The following is a 22300-nucleotide window of genomic DNA, read 5'->3' as shown; positions in this document are numbered from 1 at the left end:
GGCATGCACCACCACGCCCAATTTTTTGATTTTTTGTAGAGATAAAGGTCTTACTATGTGGCTCAGGCTGGTTTTGAACTTCTGGGCTCAAGCAATTCTCTCACCTTGGCTTCCCAAAGTTCTGGATTGCAGTGTGAGTCACTGCACCTGGTTTTTTTTTCCCCTATAATTGAAATTTGTGTATTCTTCCTTTTAGATGGACATTTTTAAGAATATCTCCAAAGTTGTAATTATATTATAACATATATAATAAGTATAGGATCAGATAAAAAAGATTCAAGCCGGGCACAGTGGCTCATGTTTATAATCTCAGTACTTTGGGAGGCGGAGGCGAGAGGATTACCTGAGCCCAGGAGTTTGAGACCAGCCTGGGCAACTTGGTGACAACTTATCTCTACAGTAAATAAAAAATTAGCCAGGCATGGTGGTGTTGCACACCTGTAGTCCCAGCTACTTAGAAGGCTAAGGCCGAAGGATTCCCTGAGCCTAGCAGGTTGAGGCGGCGGTAGCCGTGATTGTGCCACTGCACTCTAGCCTGGGTGATAGAGTGAGACTCCAACTCAACAACAAAACAAAACAAAAACAATACACATAGTTTTAAAATAAAAATTCCATTAATATATAATTAATAAAAGTTTTGGCAATTTCAGTGAATTTAAAATTTCCATATCGGGGCTCTAAGCAAAAATTGTTTTCTCAAATCAATATTTTCTTGGTGTATCTATCGATACAAAAGACCACAAAGAGATTGCAAGTATCCTCAGCAGCTGAAAAGAGGAAGTATTTGATTTAAATAAGCTATAGTCATGTCAGGATAATAATTTCACTTTCAGTTGCAGATAACAAATGGACTATAAATGATAAACAAAGGTTTCATCATTTGTCCTATCTTCTTCTAAGAATTAAGTTGAATGATTATCATAATATAAGCATCAAATGGTATACTATTTTATAAAGAGCACAGATGGAAAGAGAGAAGAAAATAAAACGGTTAAAACCATTTTAAAATCAGACTCAACAGTGACAGTGGCAATTCAAATCTCAGAAAACAGCTATGTGATTAAGATTTTCACTCTACATCTTACAGATATTCGCCACAACTGCTATTTGCAATGTTAGTAGTTTAGACTTTCTGTATTTTAAAATGGTGTAGGAACAACAATAACGAAAAAATAAGAGTGCAAAAGTCTTAAAGGGAAGCAGAAAGCAACCAAGCAAAGCATTTCTTTCTGCATAAACATTATTAATGTCAAGTTTTCCACCTTAGCAAATGATGCTCTCAGGTTGTTATAGTAACTTGGAATATGTTTTAATATTGTTTCAGATTGTAACAATATTACAACTAAAAATACTTTTTTTTTTTAGAGTTGGGGTCTTGACTCTGTTGCCCAGGCTAGAATGCAGAGGCAAGGTCTCGACCTGCTGGGCTCAGGTGATCCTTCTGCCTCAGCCTTTCAAGTAGATGGGACTATAGACGTGCACTACCACACCACCAGGTACCTGGGACTATAGGCGCATGCCAGCATGTCCAGCTAATTTTTATTTATTTTTATTTTATTTTACTTATTGTAAAGACAAGGTCTTGCCATGTTGTCCAGGCTGGTTTCCTGGGCTCAGGCATCCTCTCACCTCTACCTCCCAAAGTGTTGGGATTATAGGCATGAGCCATCATGCCCGGCCTAGAAATACACTTCTAATAAATAAAATCAACATCTCTATTAGCCAATTAGAAGATATTTTCTAAAAATTTATGCTATAAATTTGCCTTAATTCTAACTGTTTAGTAATTAAAAATAATACAAGGGGAATGCATTTAACACTGTGATGATACTCCAGTTCCATAAATAGCAAACGGAGGCTCTGTTAGGGTCTTTTTGTCACAAAAGAAAGAGAAAGCATTGCTGATCACCTCAGTAGGATATTTATAATAGATGAGGGTGCAAATACAAGCAGGACTACAATAAGGAAAAAAACCCGCAGAACAATTACCTCAGGTGATGCAAATCCTAAATATTCCCAATCCCATGTTCCACCAGCAAAGCTACAAAGAAATTAGACATACCATTTGATTTAATATCAGTACCACAAAGTATACATAATCAGACCCTTGCCCTTTGAACTTTATTTTTATTCTTCTGCTTGGAACTTGCTTAACTAAAATAGATAAACTATTAAAATATAATTAAAATGATACTTCATTATTTCTTTCAAATTTGAAGGTGCTTTATGTTTTTGTAAAACAGTGAAAAAAAATCATCATAAAGTATTTTATGACTGCTTCTATTTTTATTTTGTACAAGTATTTACTTATAAATATATAAAAATAGGATCAAAGGAATTTCTAATACTTATAATTATGAAAGATAATAAAATATGCTTCAGTTTATAATGGCAGAAGCAGTATAAGTATGTAAAATAAAGCAACCCAAAGCTACCTGCTCTTTAATTGATGAATTTGGCTTACTAGGTAACTTTATTAATACCAAATTTCTCATTTCTTCACAACTTTTTGTTCTATTTTTTTTGTTTTCTTTGAGTTGGAATCTCACTCTGTTACCCAGGCTGGAGTGCAATGGCACGCTCACGGCCACAGCAGCCTTGATCTGCTGGGCTCAGGTGATTTTTCCGCCTCAGCCTTCCAAGTAGCTAGAACTACAGGCATGTGCCACCATGCTCAGTTAAATTTTTGATTTATTGTAGAGACGAGGTCTCGCCATGTTGTTCAGGCTGGTCTCGAACACCTGAGCTCAGGCAATCCTCTCACCTATACCTCCCAAAGTGCTGGGATTACAGGCGTGAGCCACCGTACCCGACTCTTCACAAATTTTTAACACAAAAATACAAATACGACCATAACAAGTTGGCAAAGTTTCCAAATTCTACATACTATGTTTATGACTACCATATCACTACATATGAGAGGGTACCCAAAAAACTCAGAATTATTTTTTGGAGGGTCCTTGTAGTACAGGCTTCCCCTGCTAGGTAAGTGTTCTAGGTACTCACAGGCCTCTGTGTACCAGTTAGTGTTGTTGTGAGAGGCTGCATTCAGCTTCAGTGAATTCTGCTTCAAGATTCTTTCAATGTGTTTGCCCATTTCATGATGAGTGGTTTACAAGTGCACCTGCCCACACTATGCTGCATGTTTAGCAGTTTTTGACCGAAAAATGGCATGACCCCCATGTCCCACCCTCCCTATTCACCCAATCTTGCCGCAAGTGACTTTTTTTCTGTTTCCCTAGATGAAAAAAGTCCTCAAAGGGAAGTTTTGACAATGTGGAAGAGGTGAAATAAAAAATGGCAGAATCACTAACAGGAATCAAAATTGAAGAGTTCAAAAACTATTTTGGGCAGTGGAAAAAGCATCTCAATATGTGTATTACATCAAATTAAGAGTATTTTGAAGGCGACTGAGGTTTAAACACATAAGAATAAATACACAATTTTTAAATAAATAAACTTTTTCTGGGTCCCCCTCGTACAGTTTTGTGTGTGTGTTATGTATATATGTATACACACATATATATAGATTTGAGTTATGAGTTCAACTGAAGTGTGAAATAATCAACCAGTCTAATTTAATCTGAGGAGCTACACTATGACAAATAATTAAAAAAAAGAAAAACAAAACGAAAAACCCCCAAATAGTGCTGAGGAAAAAAATTTACCAAAAAGAAGTTAACATATTTTTATCAGCTACCCATAAGTAACTTTCAGAAATATAAAAACCCTTGCTGACTTAATAAAACAGACCTGCTGACATCAGAGGCTGGAGCCAGGGTGATGTCCACAGCACACATTCTTTTTACCTGCGCCTTGGAGCTTCCGGTGAGTCTGCAGGAGCAACTCCTCGAGCCACAGACGCCAGGAACTCTTGCCTCTTCTGTTGTACAAGGCATGCTGCTTTGATGATCTTGTGACGAGGTGTGCGGAGGTAAGGCCTGTTGACCTTTTGGGCAAGGTCTTCAGTCACCATTTCTAGATCTGTCTATGGTAAGAAGAGAGAGAGGGAAAAAAAAGATTGTAGGCTGAATGGGTTAGTCAATAGCCAATCCAGAGTCTACCTGGTTTCTCAGTTAAATCTCACTCTTTGGAAGTCATAAATTAATTCAAATTTTGAAATAACTTCATATTTAACATGCTTTCAATTTTGTACATTTTTTCCAGGTTACAAAAGAAAAAGAAAGACATACATAAAGTCATCTTAAATTCAGGAAAATAGCACTTATTTGATAGGCATTTATAGCAACGTAGCTGGTACAGATTACAAAGAAGTAGTGAGTATAGCAGATGTCTACAAGAATTTATAATTAGTTTATGTGAAAAAAGAACACATTTTAAGGCACTGTACAAGCAAATGCATGATGCTATGGTTCAGACTATATGTAAATGCTGAAGGAATTGGAGGCAAGGCAAGACCACTGTGACTGGGGTTAGGTCTGTAAAGCTTTACAGAGAAAATAAATATTGAGGCTTCAAAGAAATATAGAACATACATTAGCAAAGGGCAGCTCAAAGATGACATGAAAACCAATGAGAGAAAAGTTTGGTGACTTTAAAAGAAGAACAACGTACAATGAAGTTTATAGCTATAGCGATACCACTAGGCTTAGGTGTTTTTATTTTTATTTTTTATATTTAGTTGGAGTCTCCTTCTGATGCCCAGGCTAGAGGGTAGTGTCACGTATGCTCAGAGCAACCCCAGCGTCGACCTGCTGGGCTCTGGTGATCCTTCCATCTCAGCCTTCCAAGTAGCTGGAACTATAGGCGTGCGCTACCACGAACGGCTAATTTTTTATTTACTGTAGAGACAAGGTCTCGTCAAGTTTCTTGGGCTGGTCTCGAACCTGCAGGCTCAGGTAATCCACTTGCCTCGGCCTCCCAAAGTGCTGGGATTACAGATTGAGCCACAGAGCTCGGCCGTATTTTTTAAATACTGTAACTTTTCAAGTTATACTTTTAAAACAAACTGGTAAATAGCAATTTTCTCACCCAGTATGTAATCCAGTTTGTTTCATCTTTGATGACAAAATTCCTAACTACATAATCAGAAATAGGCCAGATTTCAATCTCAGCCAGTTTAAAACAAATAAATACTGGAGGAAAGAAATGCTTGCATAGCTCAGGACTCACTAAGTTCTGCAGAGTGACAAATTTAAACATAAAGAAAATTTCAGTTTATTACTGTTAACTTTTATTTTTAAAAAATTTTAAAAATGAAAAATAGAATTGTTTTGCTAATCACACCCAAATTAAATTAAACTTAGCTAAGTGGCAGACAAAGGATAAGATCTGCTTTTCATAAAAACTGCTACCCATTTAAATGTGATTTAAAAAAGATATCTTACTTGCATTAGTTCAAAAATTTCTTTCTTTGTGCTTTTGGGTTCCAAGAAAAATCCATATGGATAAGAACACTTGAGAATACGTCGAGTTTTTAAGAGCACATGAACTGCATCTTCAATGAAAGTGGTATCTGGGCAGCCTCCTTCAGCTATGAAGTAAGTGAGGTGCAGTGAATCTTTATTTGCAAATATGCTATTATAACATAAATAATTATGCCTCCCTCCCTCCCTCCCTCCCTTTTTTAAAAAGAAGAATCCTTAAGAAGAACGAAGCTGTTAGAATTAGCTGTGTAATACTTACTTGAACCAGACTACAAACCTACATAAAAGATGCATGTGTGATGAAGCACAAACCCCTGCAGCCCAGGAGCACTGATGGGAGTCATAAAGGAATGCGTACACTCCTCCTGACTCTAGTCTCACTCTATCAGTAACCAAATCTAGCTTTAGGGCAGATGAAAGGTTCCATGCTTCACCAAATTTTTCATATTGTCCTTAGGGGAACTTTGCTGCTTAACAATGGGAACTAATGCCTTTGTTAAATTGCTTGCCCCCCCCAAAAGTCTAATTATAATTATGCCTCGATGCAACATTTTTAGGAACAACTAGATAACCAATGCTAGTAAATAAAAAACTTCAGAGAAAGAAAGGGAGAAAGAGAAGGAGAAGGAAGAAGAAGAAGGAAGAAGGAAGAAGGAGGACGGAGGAGGAAGGAAAAAGGAAGAAGAAGGAGGAGGCGAGATATTAAGAGTCTTAATATTTGAGACTCTTCCTACCCAAAATACCGTGACATTCTGGCTTTTTGCTTAACTACAAAAAAAAAAAAACCTCCAGAAATTAAACAGTAGACTCTAAATTCATAAATACTGTTGAAAAATCAGATTATTCTGTATGTCTATAGAAATAAATTACATATATATATATATATATACACAAACTGATGTACAGATCACTCTAAAATTTTTGAGAACATTCAGTTCCTAGGGTCAGTATTCAAACTAAGGTGTAAAAAACCAAAATAACTTTCCCCTATTTATGACATGTGTGAGAAATACGTGACATTTTATTTCTTCCTTTCTAATTGTTATTATCTTTTCACTCTATTTCATATCTCACTATGGCACCCGGAACCTCAAAATGTTGAAAAGAAATAATAATTCAGATCTACAAACATTTATGGAGTGTTACTGTGTGTTAGACACAGTTTTAAACCCTAGGGATACATTAGTACCTAACAGAAAAAAAAAAAAATCTCTGCTGAAGAACTGTAGAACTTGTGAGGGCTTTTTCCTTTCAATTTTTACTGTAAATAATATTTCAAGAGTCTGATATGTGTGCGATGTAGTTAAATCATTAATAAAGTCTAAGAACTAACAGTTACCAAGGAGACTAAGCTGCTATTGACACTTTTTCCCCACTCTAATTTATTTAACTTAGGGTACCGTCCTAATTAGGAACTGTCGTTATGAAAAGGATGTTGGTACTCATTATTTTTAGAAACTAGAGCAAACCCAAGTATAATTGATCACATTTTTAGGCTTCAAGTGTTCCTTTCATATACAAGCCATGATTATTTTTAAAGTGTGACTTTTAAAAACAAACATACCAGAACCTGTATTATGTGTGGTCATTGTGGGATATTATATTCTAAAGATGCAACAAATAATTCATATTTTGAATATTCCTTTAGGACCCACAAGTTAGTCCTTCCTCAGAGCTTTCCTCTTTGACCCCAAAGTTCATTATTTACCAGTCGAATGACTGCTACCCAAAGTGCCCTTGACTTCTACTCCATTAGCCACTCTGCTAAATTTTCTCAATAACTTTTGGGTATTCAGTTACATGACAATTGGGCAGCATGTGAATCTTGCTGCTTTGAATAATTAGGGCCCATCCACTTTTTTCCACATTGCAGATAACCAGCAGTGGCATAGAGTAAGCAAAATAATGTGTTTTGACTGGCAACAGCACAGGCTGCAGCAAGAGGAGCACGCTAGGTGCTGGGAGTCACAGAAGCCTCATCTGTTAAGCTGCACTTAGGGTTTCAGATGACTCAATTCAGCACCAGAACAAGCTAATGAACAGAACGTGTTCCTTCAAGGGCCTAACCTACCAGTGAAGTGACTTAAACGTTGAAGGATATTTTATATTAATTATCACACATACCACTGATAACTTACTTTCTTTGAGAGCTCTACTCAATTGTTCCATCTTTTCTTTGGCTGTTTTAAGAAGTCGTTGTTCTAACTAAAGGAACAGAAATAAATAATGTAAACTATTCTCTTTACTTATTCACAGAAGTGTAGTTCAGTTCATTTGAAATTATTTGGGACATACCTGATAACTATGCTCATGGTTTTTAAATCTTGTGTAATAGTGCATAAATCTGTCGAGTTCCTGAAATCGTTTATGTTTTTTCTCAGCCTAAGAAACAAAAGGACATAAATGACTTCTATAAAAACTAGTAGTTTAAAAGTGTTTTTTGGGGGATAATTAAAAAGTTTTATTAGTAACATACAGTATTGCATTTAGATTTGATTATTTCAGAGAAAACAATAGCCAATACATTTTAAAGGCAACCAGAACAAAGTCTTGCATTTGTATTCTCTATGATAAATCACTGAATTTACAATTTCAAAGTTTAAGGCAAAGATGCTTTTCAATCACTACATTTATCAGATCTTTAATGTTTTATTATATAGTTTATTGCTTTGGACTAAACTGTGTCCCCCCAACATCAATATGTTGAAGCACTAACCCCAGTGTGACTGCATTTGGAGATGGGGCCTGTGAAAAGGTAATAAAGAGTAAATAAAGTTGTGAGTGTGGGCCCTATTCTGATGGGGCTGGTTCCCTTATATGAAGGGCAAGGGTTACCAGAGGTCAATCTCTTTCGTTCCTGGCCATGTGAGAAAACAGTGAGAAGGTGGTCATATGCAAGACAGGAAGAATATTCTTACAAAGAACCAAATTGGTTGACATCTTGATCTTAGACTTCCCAGTTTCCAGAACTGTGAGTTTCCAGAAACTTCTGTTTAAGCCACCTAGTCTATAGTACTGTTATGGCAGCTCAGCAGATTAAGGCACTTATCATATGCTACCATGTAATATTATATTGCTGACATTATGCTAAGACTGTTTTTGGGTCTTTAAAAAGGCAGGCTGGCACATGTCAGACTTTTCAAATCTTCACCAAAATAAGAAAAACTGCTTAAAGATTATTTCAAGTATGTTCAATTTAAGATCTCATTAAGGTGAAGATAGGAAAAAAAATACAAAATAATTCCAATGGCATAAAGTGGCTTAGGCAGAGGTTTGGTGTAATTAGTTCTCTTACCTCTGCAGTCATTTCCTTGGATTGTTCCTCCACATGCTGAATGACTTCATAGCGAGTACACCTGTAATAACCTCCAGTGGAAGAACTATGTTTTTTCCATTCTTCTAGGCAAATCCAGCAGAAGTCATACTTGCACTTCAAAATAAAACATATATGCAAACATTTCCCCAAGTTAATATGCAAATTATTTTCTGCTTTATAGCTAAGCAATTTGTCAAGATTAAATAATCCTGCCTGTGTGGCCAGGAACAAGACTTCTCAAGACATGCCCTCCTCATGTTTCCTCTGGAGACCTCATCTATACTATAGAAAGACGTGGGGGTAGTTTAAAATATTGCTTATAAGGATAGATTAAATCATAACATTATGATCACTGAACATATCAATAAGATATGCTTTCCAAATAATAAAAAGAGATGCTGACAAGTGTTTCATTTTTCAACTACAGAGTAATCTGACATTGGTCTATAAAACTTCACCAGTCTATCTGAAAGACCTTTGGCAATTCTGACAAATTGGTTTTGAAACTGGAAATAAGTTTAAAATATCCCTAGGTAGAACAGCTGACATATAACCTGTTTCCCACTTTAAAGAAAATTTTGCTTACTTAGTTACCATAATTATCAAACAATGTCAAAAAGAGCATTCCAGTATGAAAACATCTTTTTCTTTTATGCTTTTGGATTTTTGACGCAGTTAGATTTTCTCATTCCAAGTCTGTGCTGTCTTCTGGTATTTTTATGGGTTATTTTATTTTTTAAAGAAACTTTAAATCTTTGAGCCACTTGGAATTTATTTGGATATACAGTGTGAGCTCAAATTCATTTTTTTCCCCATAGCTACTGAGCTGTCCTAATACTTATGCTTATTGAAAAGCATGTTTCTCCACTGGTTGAAGATGCCAACTTTACCATAAACTAAATTCCTGTGTATCTGTGTTTATTTTCTGGGCTTTCTTGTTCCGTTCATTTGTCTTTTCATGTGTCAGAACCATACTGCGTTAATGAGGCTTTATAATATGGGTTACTATTTGACAAGGCTAATTCCCCCACAATGTTCTTTTTCAGAGTTTTCCTAGTTATTCTTGCTTTGCTTTCCCATATGAACTTTTGAATTAGTTTACCAAATTCAGAAATAAGACCTGTTGATGTTTTTATTGGAATCTTTCTAAGAACTTGGTTGACATTTCATTTGTCATCTTTTGTGTCCCACAGAGGGTTTGTATTTTTCATGTTTTGTATATTTCTTGTTAAGTTTATTTCTAGACAGATGAGGTTGTCCAGTATATATTCTATTTGGTTTTTGTTGGTACACATGAAGGTCATTACTTTCTGCATAGTAGTTTTGTGCTCTGATGCTTAACTGAATTTTTGTTGTTTGTGGCAGTTTTTCAGTTGATTCTTGTGGGTCTGCCAGGTATACAATTATGCCATCTGCTAAAAGTGGTAATTTTATCACTTTGTTTCTAGTTTTTACATCTCTGATTTCTTTCTGTTAATTATGTTGACCAGTATCTTCAGTCCAATGTTACTAATACTGGCAACTGCATCCTTATTTTGTTTTTGAGTTTAGTGAGAATGCCTCGTTTCCCCAATAAGTATGCTAACTTTGGGGCTGAGGTAATTCGTTTTTATCAGCCCAAGGAAGAATTCATTCTACCCCTCCTTTGGCAAAAAATCAATGACCATTCTTTACAGAACATTCAGGGTAAGGAATACTTAACCTGTATTCCTAGAATAAACTCTACGTGGTCAATTAACTCCTCCTGCCCCCCCCCTTTTTTAAGTTGGAATGTTACTCTGTCGCCCAGGCTGGAGTGCAGTGGCATGCTCATGGCCACCCCAGCGTTGACCTGCTGGGCTCTGGCAATTCTTCTGCCTTAGCCTTCCAAGTAGTCAGAACTATAGGCATGTGCTACCACGCCTGGCTAATTTTTGATTTATTGTAGAGATGAGGTCTTGCCAAGTTGCCCGGGCTGGTCTCAAACCCACGGGCTCAGGCAATCCACTTGCCTCCGCCTCCCAAAGTGCTGGGATTACAGGCTGAGCCACCGAGCCAGGTTGGTCAATTAACTGTTGAATGTGCTCTGCTGGGTTATGTTTGCTAATATGTCTGGATTTTTTTCCCCCCACCTCTAATACCTTATTTAGGACTTCTGCTTGTTCTTTTTTAAGATTAATCTATAGCTTCTTAAAAAAATTAAAAAAAGTTTTTTTGAGTTTGAGTCTCACTCCGTCGTTCAGGCTGGAGTGCAGTGGCAAGTTCACCAGTACCCCAGCATCTATTTGCTAGGCTTAGGCAATCCTGCCTCAGCTGTCCAAGTAGCCAGAACTACAGGTGCCCGCTACCATGCCTGGCTAATTTTTTAATTTATTGTAGAGATGAGATCTCACCAAGTTGCCCAGGCTGGTCTTGAACCTCTGGGCTTAGGCAATTCTCTTGCCTCGGCCTCCCAGATTGCTGGGATTACAGGCTTGAGCCACTGCACTCAGATTTTTTTTTTTTTTTAAACTCCCAAGACAGTTTAAATAACATTGGAATTTCCTGTTCCTGAAAGGTTTGATAAAATTCTACTGTGTATCCATCAGGGCTCATTGCTTTAAGAATTAGTGTAAGATGGAGATTTAAAAAAAACTGTTATTTTTCCTTCTATGGGAATGGATTTATTTATATCTTTTTGGGGCCAGTTTTCATAAATTACAGGTTTACAGCAACTCTGTGTGGAGCAAACCTACTGGTCATTTTTTCCAACAGCATGTGTCTATTTGTCACATTTTGGTAATTCTCACAATATTTAAAACATTTTCATTATTGTATCTGTTATGGTCATCTGTGATCAGTGATCTTGATGTTACTATTGTAATTATTTTGGGGTGTCAAAAGACAGCAAACTTATTCAATAATGTGTGTATTCTGACTTCCCAGGCTGGCCACTCCTCCATCGCTGTTCCTCTCCTCAGGCTTTCCTATTCCCTGAGACACAATACTGAAATTAGGCCAGTTAATAAGCCCCCAGTGGCCTCTAAGTGTTCAAGTGAAAAGAAGAGTTCTATATCTCTCACTTTCATTCCAAAGCTAGAAATGACTAAGCTTAGTGAGGAAGGCACGTCAAAAGCTGAGTTAAGTTGAAAGCTAGGCCTCTTTCACCAAACAAGCCAAGTTGTGAGTACAGAGAAAAAGTTCTTGAAGGAAATTAAAAGTGTTACTTCAGTGAACACACGAATGGTAAGGAAGTAACACAGTCTTATTGCTGAAATGGAGAAAGTGTGAGAGGGCTGGATAGAAAAATCATACCAGCCACAATAATCCTTCAAGTTAAAGCCTGATTCAGTGCAAGGCCCTAACTCTCTTCAATTCCAAGAAGGTTGAGAGGTAAGGAAGCTGCAGAAAAGTCTGGAGTTAGCAGAGGTTAGTTCCTGAGGTTTAAGGAAAAAAGTTGTCTCCATAGTATCAAAATGTAAGGCAAAGTGATGGAGAAGATCCAGCTGAGATAATGGGTGAAGGTGGCTACATCGAACAACCGACTTAATGTAGACAAAACAGCTTTCTATTGTAGAAGACAAGATCTAGGAATTTCTTTCTTTCTTTTTTCTTTTTTTTGAGTTGGAGTCTCACTCCGGCGCCCAGACTAGAGTGCTGTGGCACACTCACGGCCGGCCCAGCGTCGACCTGCTGGGCTCAGGCAATCCTTCCACCTCATCCTTCCAAGTAGCCAGAACTACAGGCATGCACTACCATGCCTGGCTAATTTTTTGATTTTTTTTTATTGTAGAGATGAGGTCTTGCCAAGTTGCCCAGGCTGACCTTGAACCCGTGGGCTCAGGCAATCCAAAGTGCTGGGAGTTCAGGGTTGCACCACCACGCCTAGCCATGAATTTCATAGCTACAAAGAATTCAGACCCTGGCTTCAAAACTTCAAAGGACAGGCTGACTCTCTTGTTAGGGGCTAATGCAGCTGGTGACTTTAAGTTGAAGCCAATGCTCACTTACCATTCTGAAAATCCTAGGGCCATTTAGAATCATGCTAAATCTACTCTGTGCTCAGTAGATGGAACAACAGTCTAATGACAGTACATCTGTTCACAGCATGATCTATAGAGTATTTTAGGCTCACTGTTGAGACCTATTGTCCAGAAAAAGTAAGCTTTTCAAAGTATTACTGGCTCATTGACAAAGCACCTGGTCACCCAGAAGCTTTGATGGAGACGTACAGGAGATCAGTACTGTTTTCACACTGGCTAACACAAGAGTCATTCTGCAGCCCATGGACAAAGAGCCCATTTCAACTTAGAACTCTTATTGTTTAACAAATACATTTCATAAGGCTACAGCTGCCACAGACAGCGATTCCTCTGATGGATCCCAGCAAAGTTAACTGACAACCTTCTGGAAAGTATTCACCATTCTAGATGCCATTAAGAACATTTGTGATTCATGGGAGAAGGCTGAAATAGCAACATTATCAGGAGTTTGGAAGAAGCCGATTCCAACCTTCATGTATGACTTTGAGAGGGCTCAAGACTTCAATGGAAAACTCACTGCAGATGTTGTGGAAGTGGCAAAAGAACTAGAATTACAAGTGGCAACGTGACTGAGTTTCTGCAATCTCATGATAAAACTTGGGACAGATGAGAAGTTGTTTATCACAGATGAGCAAACAAAGTGGTCTCTTGTGATGGCATCTATTCCTAGTGAGGATGCTGTGAACATTGTTGAAATGACAACAAGGAATATAGAATATTACATAAACATAGTTGATAAAGCAGTGGCAGGGTTTGGGAGGACTGACTCCAATACTGAAATTTCTACTGTGGGTAAAATGCTGTTAAACAGCATCACAAGCTACAGAGAAATCTTTTGTGAAAGGAAGGATCAATCCATGTGGCAAAATTCATTGTTGTCTTATTTTAAGAAATTGCCACAACCACCCCAACCTTCAGCAACTACTACCCTGATCAGTCAGGACCATCAAGACTGAAGTAAGACATTCTACCAGCAAAAAGATTATGACTTACTGAAGGTTCAGATGACTATTAGCATTTTTTTAGCAATAAATATTTTAAAATTAAGGCATGTACATTTTTAAAAGACAGTGTATTGTACACTTAATAAGACTACAGTGTAGTGTAAACATAACTTTTACATGCACTGGAAAACCCAAAACATCGTGACTCATTTTACTATGGAATTTGCTTTATTGCAGTGGTCTGGAACCAAACCCATAATGTCTCTGAGGTATGTCTGTATTTCTCTTATTCTTTATATTGTATATCTGAACTCTGACCTCAGCTTCATAATTTTCTTGATTATGTTAGTTCTGTGGCCTATCCATCTTATTTTTTTGTTCAGAAAACCACTTTTTGGATTATATATTAGTTGTATTGGCTTTCAGTTTTTAAATCATTGATTTCTGCTTAAAAAAATCCCAAAACCTTCTCCTGGTTTTCTTAATTTTTTCCCCAAATTTCTGAGTCATATCCTTACTTCATTCCTGATTTTGAATTGTTTCAAATGAAGAAGGCTATGTATATTTCTGATCATTGGTTTAGCTATGGCCCTCAGGTTCTGATAAAGTAATATTTTCGTTATCTTTGTTTCCTAGGAATTCTTTAATTTCTATTTTTATTTCCTTGTTTATTCAAAAGTTGTCTGATTTAAAATTCCCAAGTGAAAAATCCATTTCTAACTTTATTTAATTTCCATTTTATTCCTTTATGACCAGAGAATGTTGTACTTTTTCCTTTTTCTGGAATGTTACTGAAGGGCTTTTTGGTGATCAATGGTCAATTTATTGTGAATGCTCCATGAGTACTTAAAAAGATGGCAGAGTCCAGATTTTTAGGATAGAGTTTAAATATATAGCAAGCAGATCTACTTTAGTAATTATGGTATTTAACTCCTCTATATCTTTACTAATTTATTGTCTGCGTGATATGTCATGAACAGAGAGCTAAATTAAAATCTCTGTACTCATCTAGTCCTTCTCAACATGCACTTACACAATACATTGTGAATTTGTTTTAAGTTCTGACAGTATGTAAATTTTTCAACTGTCTGGTATAAGCAAACTTTGTGCCTCATTGATACAAGTACCCTTCAATACAGCTTTATTGATTTCTCAAAACAAGTGACAAGACTTTCTATGTATAACAGCCAAATATCACATTTTACAATAGAAAAAACTTTAATATTTTTATTTTTTAGCTGTGGCATATATATAATTTAGTTGCAGCATATGTGTATAGTTTTATAGAGTCGGATTAAGAAAATTACCGTAAGTGATTTAAAACATTTAAGACTACTTAAATAGTTTCTTGAAAATTGTTTAAAAGGAAATAAATAGTGTTTTTAAAAAATAAATGGGCTGGGCTTGGTGGCACATCCTGTAATCCCAGCACTTTGGAAGGCCATGGCGAGTGGATTGCCTGAGCTCGTGGATTCGAGACCAGCCTGGGCAACTTGGTGAGCCCTCATCTCTACAATAAACTGAAAATTAGCCGGGCATGGTAGCACGCGCCTGTAGTTCCAACTACTTGGAAGGCTGAGATGGAAGGATTGCTGAAGCCCGGCAGGTCGATGCTGGGGTGCCATGAGTGTGCCACTGCACTCCAGCCTGGGCGACAGAATGAGACTCCAACTCAAAAAATGAATGAATGAATGAATGAATGAATGAATAAACAAATGTGGTTATTTTTAGAGGACCACTCTTTAAAAATGTTTAATACATTTGATTCCAGAAAGTAAAAGCTGCCTACCGAATCATAATCAACACTGAGGCATTAATAAAGGTATATGATGATTTACTGTGTTAGAACATGGATTCAATTACATATGACGTGTCATTCCACTTACACATTTAAAAGATACTCAGATATACAATTTTGCTGTAGTGAGATTACTATGTTCTAGATAAGTCTTCTGTGTCATTATGGGAAAACTACTTTTCACTTTTTATTGTTCAATACAAACACTTTAGATGGTATATTAAACAAGATGACTAAATTTACATAGCACGTAAGTAAATGTTTCTTTTAAATTCAACAGAAGTTAAGCAACATCTATGTAGGCTGAATTACCTTACATCATAGCCCTATTAATTCATGAAGATATACATTTACTCAATTCATATTTATCAAGTATTTAAAAATGGTAGGTGCTACAAAAGAAATAAAAGTAATGTTGAATTCTGAACAAAAGTAATGTTGAATTTTGAATTAGTTAACTGCTAATTTTTATGACCAATCTATATTTCTTTGCACATCTAGGTAGTCTATGCCAGATTTTCCAAGGGGAGGAGAAACAAACATGATGTTGGAGATAATATCACAGATAGCTGAAGTAAGTTTGGTCCAATCATTTGTTGAACCAATAAGCACTTCTGACTATTCTGTTCATAACACTGCATTAGGCTTTTCTTTCTTCCTCTTAGGGAATCATTATTACTAAGTCAATTCATTTATTTTAATTTTAAAATAATACAGACATGTAAAAATTATCTTGTAATTGCCATTCTTTTGTAAGGATAGGAATAATGATCATTAAGCTTCAAGGTTAAACATCAAGAAGCAATATTTAGAAAGAAGATATTAATATATTTTATTGGAATCTTCTTAACTATTTAGGTTCTTTTCACATTCTAAATTAGAAAAAATTACATTGTCCTCTTAATTTTAAATAATCATTTTTATTCATCAATGATACTTTCAGTGAAAAAGGAAAAAATTAGACTATCATTACAATTTTAAAACAAAAAATGTTCATAAATATAGGAATGAATTAATAAAATGTTTATAACAACATTCTAGAATGTTTGTTTTAAACATATGGTAGTTTCTTTCTGTGCAACTAAGTCAGAAGGGTATGTACTCTGGCTAGTCTTCGGATAGCTAATATTATTTATATTTTCAGCCAAGTGGATCTTTGTTGGCATTTTCATTTCCAATATATTAATAAATTACTTATATAATTGATAGTTTCATTAGCAGACCTAAAGTCTGGTAACAGCTTGGGTTCCCGTATTATATAGACACCTGCAAACTTGCGTCTTTTGGTATCAGTGGGGGATTGGTTTTCAGATTCCCAACTCCATCATGCTCAAGTCTCTGATATAAAATGGTGCAGTATTTGCATATAACCCAAGTACATCCTCCAGTATACTTTAAATTCTCTCTAGATTGCTTATAAAACCTAATATAATAAAAATGCTGTGTAAATAGCTGTTGTACTGTATTGTTTAGGGAATAATGGCAAGTAAAAAACATCTGTACACGTTCAATACAGATGCAATTTTTTTATCCCCCTGAATATTTCTGATCCCTGGTTGGCTGAATCCACAGATCCAGAACCCAAGAAAATGAACCCACAGATATGGAGTGCCAACTGTTTAGACACCTATATGTAGACATTATACGGATTTAGAGTTAGGGGTGGTTGCCTGGGTCTTGGTTTGGACCTTGAGTCTAAACTGTGCTCCAAAACCAGCTTTGCAAGAGATCTTTATAAAGAAACACTTTGTTTATCATTTGCTATTATTAGGTTTGTATATATACAGCTCTCTCAAGACTCACTGGGGGAGGTGACTGGCAGAGAAGAAATCAGGCATTTCTGATTTTCTGGTCAAATACCACAGAATCCTTACTCTTACTTTTACCATTCACTAGAAGTGTAAAGTTTAGTAATATAAATCAACACTTAGTTATTCAATAGAGAATGCAAAATGTAAACGTCTAGAATTCATCTGAAACCTAACAAAGTTTTTATGCTTATAACATTTATCTTTTGGATTGACAATTAAACTAAATTAAGATTTCAACTGCAAAGCATACAAAAGCCTCTTTAACTTCTTACCTTAGCACACTGCATGTGATTGCAGCCTTCATTCTTCTGTATAGGAGACTTACAGTTAGCACAAGGCTTGGAGTTAGTTAACAACCAGAGACAATTGGCAGCATCCTCATAAGCTTCACTAACACCCACAACTTTGGGATATTAAGCACAAACACAAAAATAAATGATTTAGTGTACAACTTTGGGGAAAAAACCTCCAGACTTTTCTTGGCAGGCTGTCTCTCAATTTTAATCATACATTTCTTTTCCTATTAAGAGTCTACGGTAAAAATTTTAAACTATTCTATTTTGAAAAGCATAATTATAAGATAAGGAACTCTATTCCAAAAGACCTATTCACAAAATCTGGTTTAAGGAGATTTTTCCAGAAACTTGTGTCCAAATAAACTGGGAAAGAAAAAAGGCAAAGTTAAAAAGAAAACAGCAACATGTTATTCTATTCTGTTTAACATAACTATTGCATCAGTTCTGGCATGTCTCCCTTTCTTTTCTCTCTTCTTTCTCTAATAAACTTTGCTCGGCAACTTAAAAAAAAAAAACACAAAAAACTATTGCATCAGAGAAGTTATAGAAAGAACAGTTAGAAGTAATTTCTTAAATAGGCCAATTACAAACATAATTATCAGAGACTCTTCATCACAGTGAAAAAGCATTAATAAATATATCAACAGCTTTTTTATCCACGATTATTTTAGATAAACTTAAAATGGATCTGATGTGACATATCTAAAACTAAATTTATCATTTCCCCCAAACCTGTTCTTTTCTTTTTTCCTCATTCTGGCAAAGGATATGATCATCTGCCCAGAGTCAAACCAGAAAGAGTGTGATCTTCAAACCCTTATCTTCCCCTCACTCCTAGCATCTCATTGATTTGACCTCATTCTTTTATCTGCTTCCTCTCCATTCCCAGTTATTACTGCTTTAAGCTACCATCCTCCACACGTCTTGCCTAGACAACTACAGCATAGAAAACCAATCTATTTCCCCAGTTCCTTCAGCTTCCCATCTCCAACAATCTGCTTACACAGTGATACTTAAAAAAAAAAACAACAACAAAAAAACCTCTCCATGTATGTTTTTATTTTTTTTAATTTTCTTTTACTTTTACAAAATATTTTACAGGCCGGGCTTAGTGGCTCAGCCTGTAATCCCAGTGCTTTGGGAGGCCGAGGTGAGTGGATTGCCTGAGCCCGCGGGTTCGAGACCTGCCTGGGCAACTTGGCGAGACCTCATTTCTACAATAAATCAAAAATTAGCCGGGCGTGGTGGCGCGCGCCTGTATTTCCGGCTACTTGGAAGGCTGAGGTGGAAGGAACGCCAGAGCCCAGTAGATTGAGGCTGCAGTGGCCGTGAGTGGCCACCGTACTCCAGTCTGGGTGACAGAGTGAGATTCCAACTCAAAAACAAACAAAAAATTTTACATATTAATGGAGTACATGTGAGTTTGTCACATGCATACAATGTAAAAAGATCAAGTCAAGGTATTTGGGGGTTTCCATCACCTTGAATATTTACCATCTCTATGTGTTGGTATCATTTCAAGTTATTTTAGTTACTTTGATATACATAAAATATTACTGCTAAGTAAAGTCACCCCATTCTCCTATCAAACATCAGAACGTATTTATTCTATCTAACTGCATATTGATACCCATTAACCAACTTCTCTTCAACTCCCCCACCTTCCAACCTCTCCTCTCAACCCCATATTGATCTTTTTAAAATACAAATCTGTTTAAAAGGTTTAGACTGTTCCCTATGGCCTACAACTGACTACCAGATAAAATCCAATTACTCTGGCAAATAATAGAAAGTCCTTTATGATCTGGTCTGTATGGTAAACTTCTCTAACATTCTGTCCTCAATCAATCTTACACTCTTCATCTACTTAAACTCAATTTATTCTACTATAATATAGATCTGCAATCTTAAGAAATGCCATGGTTTTTAAAGATTCTTCATTTTACAGTTTACAAATGTTTCTCCTCAATGAAGATGCATAATTAAATTTTTTTCCAGCAAGAATGTCAGTAATGAAGTTGGTTTTGTTTTTTTCTAGCTGTAACTACACTGGGAAGCACTACATTTTCTTTACTGAAAGAGATGCCAAAAATTCCTTCAAAATCATTCAAAGTGACCCATCCAATCAAGGCTTTGGTTATTTACATGTAGACACTTTCAGAAGAGTGTGGGGTTAGGGGTTAGCCTTATCGTCCAGTCAGAGGAGAAATCAGACCCTTTGAATTTTGAAGTTCAAAAGGAAAAGTTACTCAACTCCCACAACTCCCTAGAGAGGCAAGGGGGACAAAGGTTTGAGATTACTGACCCCAGCTGGGAGTGGCTCTGTATATGAACTCTGAGCAGCTTTTGATGACACCAAACAGTACAGAAGTGGGGCTGTCTTGCTGCAAGGAACCCCAAGTGCTTACCTACTTAAGCTTGTATCAACAATACAACAGCAGCTACTTATTAGGCTGTTTTTAATTTCACATAGCAAAGGGAAACAACAGTAGTAATGAACTGATCAGGCTTCAGTTATAAATCCATTTGGTAGAAGATGGTTTGGTTAGGGTACTGGTGGGGAGAATTCTCAATTTGGTGGAAGACAGAAGTTTCAGAAGAAACTTAGCATACTTACAGTTACAAGGTCTAGTTGTGGAGGCAGTGTTGTTTACAAAGGATATTGTTATAAAGCCTAATCACTAAGTACATTTCACAGTTAACATCCATCCATCCATCCATCCATCCATCCATCCATCCATCCATCCATCCATCCATCCATCCAATCATCCGAGACAAAGTCTTGCTGTGTTGCCTAGAATGGTTTTGAACTCCTAGGCTCAAGCTTCTCCTACCTAGGCCTCCCAAAGTGTTCGGATTACAGGCTTGAGCCACGGCGCCTAGTCTCATTTCACATTTTTTTTGAGTCAGAGTCTCACTCTGTCACCCAGGCTGGAGTGCAGTGGCATGCTCACGGCCACCACAGCCTCCACCTGCTGGGTTCAGGCAATCTTTCTTCCTCAGCCTTTCAAGTATCTGGAACCACAGATATGTTCCATCACGCCCAGCTAATTTTATTGATTGATTGATTGATTGTACAGACGAGGTCTAGCCAAGTTGTCCAGGTTGGTCTTGAAACCTTGGGTTCAGGCAGTCCTCTCGTCTCTGCCTCCCAAAGTGCTGGGATTACAGACGTGAGTCACTGCGCCTGGCCTCATTTCACATTTAAAACATCAAATTGTTGTTTAAAAGTAATGGCCTTCTCCTCCCTCCAGCACCAACATTATTTTTAGTTCAGAGGTTCTAAGATATTCTTATGACCCTTATTGTTCATTGTTATAATACACAAAGCACAAAGCCATTAAAACAAAGCAGCTGTGTGCCCTGCAACATAACAGGTTTTTTTCTCCTACCCTTGGAGAGAATGCTAGGTCCTAACTGCATTCTGGTAAGCTGCATGAAGTAAGTCATGTTCAGTAAATAACCAACTATTACTATGACAAAACCTTAAGTTGGAAAAAATGCCTTTGCTGCTCATTCTCTGAACATGTTTAATTTATACATCTGTCACTTTGTACAAACTGTTCTTATCACTTACATTAACTTCTGAGTTTTTTTCACCCCTACTGACTTTCAAACTCTTCCTTTCACTTCAGTTTCATGTCTGTTATATCTTAATCTTCTTTTCTTAATAATCTAGTGTGCTTGGGTCTCTTTGTAAGAAGAGACCTCCACATATATGCCGTGTATACCATTTTCTAGTTCTTCTATTTTTTTTCCTCTTCTTACTATCAGGATCATGACCATGTGCAAGGACATTCTTTCACAGTTCCACCCATATCTGTTCTCACTAGCCAGCTTATTCTTCTTTCCTAGCAAAAATGTATCTGTGGGTATAGAATAAATAATTCAATTTTAAAATGGTAAGGGAGAACTAAAAATAGTCACCAATTAAAAAACAGTTGCTTTATTATTTCAAATCAGACACTTCTGGCCATTGTCTACTTAAAAGTTAAATAATTTGCTGGACTAATTACATCTTGTGGTGCATTAAATCTTTTAGGCAACTGTTAAGCATATAAGATTTACAACTTAATAAAATTATATCTTCTAACTCTCCTGTACACAACTCCCCCCAACACCTCCCACCTGCATTACCCTGTCTTAAGCCCTCATAGTCAATCACCTGGACATTCTGAAGTTGTCTCAGAAACAGTGTTCTTACCTAGTGTCTCAATAGTCTCTGATTCACCATCTGTACTTCTGCCTGAATGATCTTTCTAGGCAAGGATCTTCATTTATCATTCTACTACTCAAAATTTCTTTTCAGTGTCTCAGGATGAAGTCAGACTTCCTAGGATTGTATATAACCCCCGCTTTGCTCCCAACGCCTGATCTGAACTCCTGCGCGAGCAGTCGTATCTCTTACTTCACCTTCCTGTACTAGCTAAATTACCTGCAGTCCTAAAACATGCCATGCTACTTCACAGTGCTACTTCACCCTGTTCCTGGAATGTCTGTCCTATTCTGGTCCATGTGAAGACCAACTATCAGCTTTCAAGATGCAGTTTAAGCATCAGTTATTTTATAAAGCGTTTCCTATCCCTCTACTAGAGATAACTGACCTCCTCCTTTGCCCTTCCCCTCCTCCACAATTTACCATAGGAACAATGTTCTCGCACAACATTTTTTAACATGTTCTTTGTTAGTTTTGTATATAGCAGTTTCCATCTCAAAAATATAAATTTTAAGAGCACAGAGGGCATCT

At 36.7% G+C, this 22300-nt stretch overlaps 1 protein-coding gene across 2 annotated transcripts in view; it reads right to left on the bottom strand.

Moving 5' to 3' along the window:
- ANKIB1 (ankyrin repeat and IBR domain containing 1) overlaps nt 1-22300 on the bottom strand; it is a 112094-nt gene that overhangs the window by 7781 nt on the left and 82013 nt on the right. For both annotated transcript variants that reach the window (XM_008073838.1, XM_008073839.2), the window contains exons 10-16: nt 17530-17660; nt 8683-8817; nt 7683-7769; nt 7526-7592; nt 5349-5494; nt 3810-3988; nt 1990-2041 (exon numbers count right to left, since the gene is read on the bottom strand). In XM_008073838.1, the coding sequence (XP_008072029.1) occupies nt 1990-2041; nt 3810-3988; nt 5349-5494; nt 7526-7592; nt 7683-7769; nt 8683-8817; nt 17530-17660 (797 nt within the window). The remainder of the gene's footprint in view (nt 1-1989; nt 2042-3809; nt 3989-5348; nt 5495-7525; nt 7593-7682; nt 7770-8682; nt 8818-17529; nt 17661-22300) is intronic.

Source organism: Carlito syrichta, unplaced genomic scaffold (assembly GCF_000164805.1).
Source record: "Carlito syrichta isolate Samal-C Ts95f unplaced genomic scaffold, Tarsius_syrichta-2.0.1 Scaffold316198, whole genome shotgun sequence".
Lineage (NCBI taxonomy): Eukaryota > Metazoa > Chordata > Mammalia > Primates > Tarsiidae > Carlito > Carlito syrichta.
Note: the sequence above shows the minus strand (reverse complement) of the source record. Positions and strands in the feature narration are given on the sequence as shown.